Here is a 5739-nt window from a genome sequence, read left to right on the forward strand (position 1 = left end):
GTCAATGTTATTTGTCACCTACCTAACAGCTGGTCTGTTACTGACGTCTACTGGTCATATAAAGAATGACAACTAGTGCTTTAGATAACCAAGTCCTCTCCAAACGTTTAAAGGGGTCATATGATGCGATTTCAATTTTTCCTTTCTCTTTGGAGTGTTACAAGCTCTTGGTGCATAAAGAAGATCTGTAAAGTTGCAAAGACTAAAGTCTCAAATCCAAAGAGATATTCTTTATAAAAGTTAAGAGTCAGCCACACCTACCTAAAACGGCTCGTTCTAACACGCCCCCACATATCTACCTCACTATGTGGGAATATTAGCATAACGCCGCCCACATGTTCACGCAAAGAAAGAAGGCGTAACTTTTATTCTCGCTGTAGTTTTGTTGTTTCCGCTGCCATGTCGTAAAGACGCTGTGTGCTTCGTTGTGAAATCGAAACTACTTTGTTTGGTCTTCCAAAAGAGGACGATATCTGCTTCGTCATGCCTGGAGTTGATCCGTGCTGGTTGCTGAGGAAATACATCAACTTCGCACTGTGGATCACCGGATCGGCTTTCACCGTGGACGAAGCGGAGTCCAGCCCGGGGTCGTCACATGTGGTTGCTGCAAGCCTCTGCTCACTCAAGCCGCTGTGTGTTGCGTTGTGAAAGCGAAACTACTTTGTTTGGCCTTCCAAAAGAGGACATAGTTTCTATAAAGTGGGGCAGTTCCAACTTTGCAAGGACAGTCTGATGCGTTTCAGAAAGGCGGGGCATAGAGGAGAAACAATAATGTACAGTATGTGGAAAATAATGTGTTTTTTGAACCTTAAACCGCATAAACACATTTCATTACACCAAATACACAAAATAATGTTCTTTTTAGAAACATCATATGACCCCTTTAACAACATTATTCTGTGTCACAAAAAAGAGCTGTCTTGTGTTTTTTTCCTAATTTTTTTTTTTGTGAGTGTATTGTAAATCACTTGATCATCATTAAAATATAATATACATCTCTCCCCAACAGCAGGACTGGTTTCGTGTCACTTGTCATGTGCTTTGTCATATGCTGACATAAAAACAGGCACATCTAAAGGTTTAAGATGTTGGAAATGGTCCTGATGGCCCATGAGGCTTTGCAGGAGCTCACCTGTTATAATGAAGTAATACTGTGAGTCTCCAAAGATGCCCACCGTCCCGGGACCCAGAGAGTCAGACAGTATGTTGATCATTGAGAACGCACCACTCATGATCCCAAAGCCCAGCCCAGCCACTGCACACGAAACACACAGAGACATCTGATCAAACCTGCCATCCAGTGATCCTGAGTGCAACATGAAACCCAATAACACCAAGCTGTTTTCAGCTGAGCACAGACAGAGTTTACCGTAAGCCATCTGTCGCACCGAAATAGCTGAACCGTCATCATCACTAATGGCTGCCAGGCCCTCGGTGGCCTTCCTGATGATTCAACACAAGAGTTCAAAATTAATCACGGTTTCAAAGAACCAAGCTCCCTTACAACAACTGACAGCAGGGCATCTGCTCGAGTTTGCAATTCATGACTGAACTACTTGGACAAGCAACACAGGGGCCTTCAGCAGCACAAACTGAAAGAAGCAAAAATTATTCCTTATAAACCGGAGAGTTCCGGTCCTTGATTCTGATTGGCTGAGCCTCGTTCGAAGCTGTTGTAAATTACTCTACAAACACACACCTTTGTTTACGTCTGTGTGTTGCTCGGCAACCACTTTGTTGGAACCACAACTGTTTCTGAGGAGCTACATTGTTTGGTGGAATAATACTGTTTTTATTAATATCATTACACTTTATTTGCTCTGTTTTATTCTGTGAAACCTTACTACGTATATGGAATAACCGTTTTATAAAAGCAATAAGCCCCGTGAAGCCGTGGTTTACAGTGAATTTATAACAGCTACGGGGTTTTTAGCCACTAACAGTGCTTAACAACGCCCCTTAGCCGTTATAAATTCACTGTAAACCACGGCTTCACGGGGCTTATTGCTTTATTATATCAGAACGAATTCCAAAATCATGGCATCTCTTCTGTACAGGCAAAATTATGTTTTCATGCATTTTTGGGCTATTTTGCTTCCACAGCATGACTAATGAAAAGAAAACACAACATCTGTAGATTCCAACTACAATACATATATTTTAAAGGCTGTTTTCTCAAAATGAGCTCTTTATCTCTTGCAGTCAGAAATCCCAGCTATAGAGTGGGGGAGCTATGACGTCACTCTGCAGGCAGATCGGCTGTTAGCATCGCACTGGTGCCCTCCACAAAAAGCCTATAGGATTTTTCCATAACTACAGCACCACGGTCGCTCGCCTTTTACACTGTTACACCAACACCTGCTTCCCACAACTTTTCAAACTTATTTTAATGTAGTCAGTGAAAAGGATTTACTCTGTATATGAATTTTAATCCACGCTACATGAACCTTTTCATATAAACTGGAATAAATACAAAACTAGAGCCCAACTAAAACTGAAATGAGACATTAATAATAAATAGTATAGCGAATAAATGAAATAATCAACTAAGGGACATATGAAAGCACGTATTTCTGTACATTTCGAAATAAGGTGCATTAAAAGTTAATAAATCCTTGATTAATATGAATATTTTAATGAAAAACGTGTCTCCACGAACTATTCAATAAAATTCTAGTGCATTTAATCTATTAAATAACAGCAGAGTGAGCGAGTTTTTGGATATAGTAAGATTAAACTTATTTTAGTGAATAAAGTACCACATTTCAGCTTTGTTAGGGTGGGTGAGTTACACAAAATGTTATTTTATCCTTGCTTCTAGAAAATCCTCAATCTATCTGCTCCGTAACTGCTTCATGTGGCCGTAAACATTTAAATTTAACGTGGCTTTAAGCACTATGCATCGTTAAAGTTTCACTTTCACCGCAACTAAGCCATTAAATGTGGTGTTTACATGGAATAATCGTAATATGAGTTTACTTTATGAACCCAGAGTCTCCGCATCAGTAGAAAGCGATAAAACGAGCATCTTCCAGCCGAAGACTTGTGTTGCATTTCAGGGCAAAACAAAAAACATCGTCGACCAACAATATAAAATGCGGGAAACTATTAATTGGTTATTCTACAGTTACCATATTGACCCGAATATAAGACGATGTTTTTTCTTGGAAATACATCTGAAAAAACGCGGTCGTCTTATATTCAGGGTCTAGACTTTGACATGTCAATAATACACCCACAACAATAGGTGGCGCCAAATACGCGTAAAACGAGTGAGCCATGAAATACGTAATGTAATGCGTGTTGTAAAGATCGCGAGTAAAAACAAAAGAAAAAGAAAACCTTACAGCTGCACGAGTCGTGACTGTCACGTTAGCCTGATGGGACCAAACTCCCTTTGTGATTTTAAAACGTAAGACAGTACCCAGATTTGAAGACTACAGTAAGATTTAACTTCTACTGTTAATAAGATTTTGGTAGGCTACTATTAGATGGATAGCCTAAATGTCCTAATTCAGATGGGCTACCTGTTTTTTTTTTTTTTTTTAATGGTATATCAAAAAGGGTATATTTTTTAAATGGGATTGTTGGTACATTTTAACAGTTTTTACCATACTTTCAAAACTAAAATTAAAATAGGAAAAATATGCAATATGAAAATAATTGAAGACAAAATGTGTTTTACTGAGAAAAAACAAGATTTGGTTTTTAAAAAGCCTTTTTCCAAAAGGTACATCTGGAAAAAGGGGGGTCGTCTTATAATCAGGGTCGTCTTATATTCGGGCCAATACGGTAATTGTATTACAAATTATACTACGACTGGAAATTACTGTAAACTGATGAACTGTTCGGCGTGATGACGTTTAATGTCTCCGACAGCGCCTGTAGTCCCATTTAGCAACTTGTTAGCAACCGTCTTTTTTAAGAAATGTAACCGTTTTAAAAAATCACGAGTGGGTGTAACTGGTGTGTTTTATGTCATAGAATAAAACATTAAAGTATCTTGAGCCTGTGTGAACCACGGACCTTATTTTAGGGATTTAACCAAAATCCCACTCAGAAAACCCATTGACTCTGGGACGATGGAGCCGGAAGTGCTAAAATGCTAACTCGCTTCCGCGCTTTTGCCTACAAAGTGACGTCATAGTATATTCTGAAGGTTTTAACAGAGGGGTTTGTTCACATATCATCCATCTGTTTTATATAACATTTCATGCCTAAAAACATGGTGAAAGTGTATTGTTTTATGACTGTTGTATTTTCTGTCTGTTTCTCAGTATTTTAAACTCTAATGCGTCAACAAAATATAACAAGACTTTTGGACTTGATTGTATCCAATGTTCAGATTTCTGTTCGGGAAAAGTATGCAAATTACTGCCCATTTAATTAGGCACTGCCGCATGTGTGTATATAAACAGTTCAGAGAAGTTTCTAATGGAAAATAGCTTGTGCATTTATAATGCTGCAATCATCAGGATTGGCACTGAGGATTTCTTATCATGTATGTGGTGCCATAAAGAGTCTCACCTGAGCAGTCTGTAGTAGGCGAAGCGAAACACTTCCTGGAGCAAGACCGAAAAGAAGACCCCAAAAATCAGCAGCCCCCTCTGAAGGGTGAGATCCTGTGAGTTACTGGCCTTTATAGCGATGAACCACACCAGAGAGGACAACAGCAGAGACAGCAGCCAGAAAAACGCCCTGAAACACACAAACACAAGCACCATCTGCTCACATTCTCCACTTCCAGCTCATCTAAAGGGCCTGCTAAAAACTTTAAAAGGCAGAGACACTTTACGACTTCACGAATGAGAGAAATGTCATGGAAATCAGGCTTGTTTTTAAAAGTCTGAATGTTCATAAACTCTTTGTTAAAGATTATATAAAGAAAGATATCTTGAAAGTTAACATGGTCTCTTTCGTAAGTCCACCTTACTACATGACTGTCTCTTACACTGTAACAGTACAGTGGAGCCACCAGGGTAACACCATGGTACTTTGGTATGTTCTATGAGCCTGAATAATTAATGTATGAATGCATTGTGTGTTTGAGGATGTTAGTGAGATTCGATCACGTGACTCACCCTGCGATCAGAATGATGACTCTTAACGGGTCTTTGGCGACGGTGAACACAAACAGGGCGAAAGCTGGACCGAACGCTATGAAAGCACAGCCGAAAAACACTGCCAGAGTCATTCTGGACGAACAGCTTTCTCTGTGATGAACCGGCTGCTGTCCGGTTAGATAACGAGCAACAATCGGGCTCTAGCAGAAACACTTCAAACGCACAGCACTGCTGAGAAAGCAAACACGAACAATGCTAGTAGATAATACACACACATTTACTTAATTCTCCACAAAATAGAGATAGTTTAAATCTGATATTCTCATTTGCAGCGGTGCAATACAGACGAAGCACAGTATTCTCATTTACAGACAAATAAATGACCGATCCATCAAAGCTAATCAATCCGATTACATTCGCGCGGGTTATGTCGTTCTTCTGTGAGCACTTTGTTTGGTAACATTTTCAAACTTAATCTTCAGTTTCTATTTCCCGAATAAAAAACACACGCAACACTTCCGAGGGCTTTTGTTTGGTTTAAAATGATTGGCTTGCGCTTCCGGGTTTACGTATGGAAAGTCAATACCAAAAGTGGGACGAAACAGCGCGGTATTAAAGGGGTCATAGGATGCTATTTTAAAGATCATTATTTTGTGTATTTGGTGTAACAGAATAT

At 39.4% G+C, this 5739-nt stretch overlaps 1 protein-coding gene across 1 annotated transcript in view; it reads right to left on the reverse strand.

Moving 5' to 3' along the window:
• Positions 1-5608, reverse strand: part of LOC107670051 (gamma-secretase subunit Aph-1b) — a 17297-nt gene extending 11689 nt beyond the window's left edge. Inside the window, exons 1-4 of the mRNA XM_016462531.1 lie at positions 5082-5608; positions 4528-4698; positions 1370-1443; positions 1133-1255 (exon numbers count right to left, since the gene is read on the reverse strand). Coding sequence (XP_016318017.1) covers positions 1133-1255; positions 1370-1443; positions 4528-4698; positions 5082-5194 — 481 coding nt within the window. The 5' untranslated portion in view covers positions 5195-5608. The remainder of the gene's footprint in view (positions 1-1132; positions 1256-1369; positions 1444-4527; positions 4699-5081) is intronic.
• Between the last annotated feature and the right edge of the window lie 131 nt (positions 5609-5739).

The sequence above is a fragment of the Sinocyclocheilus anshuiensis genome, unplaced genomic scaffold (assembly GCF_001515605.1).
Source record: "Sinocyclocheilus anshuiensis isolate Anshui unplaced genomic scaffold, SAMN03320099.WGS_v1.1 scaffold664, whole genome shotgun sequence".
Classification (NCBI taxonomy): domain Eukaryota; kingdom Metazoa; phylum Chordata; class Actinopteri; order Cypriniformes; family Cyprinidae; genus Sinocyclocheilus; species Sinocyclocheilus anshuiensis.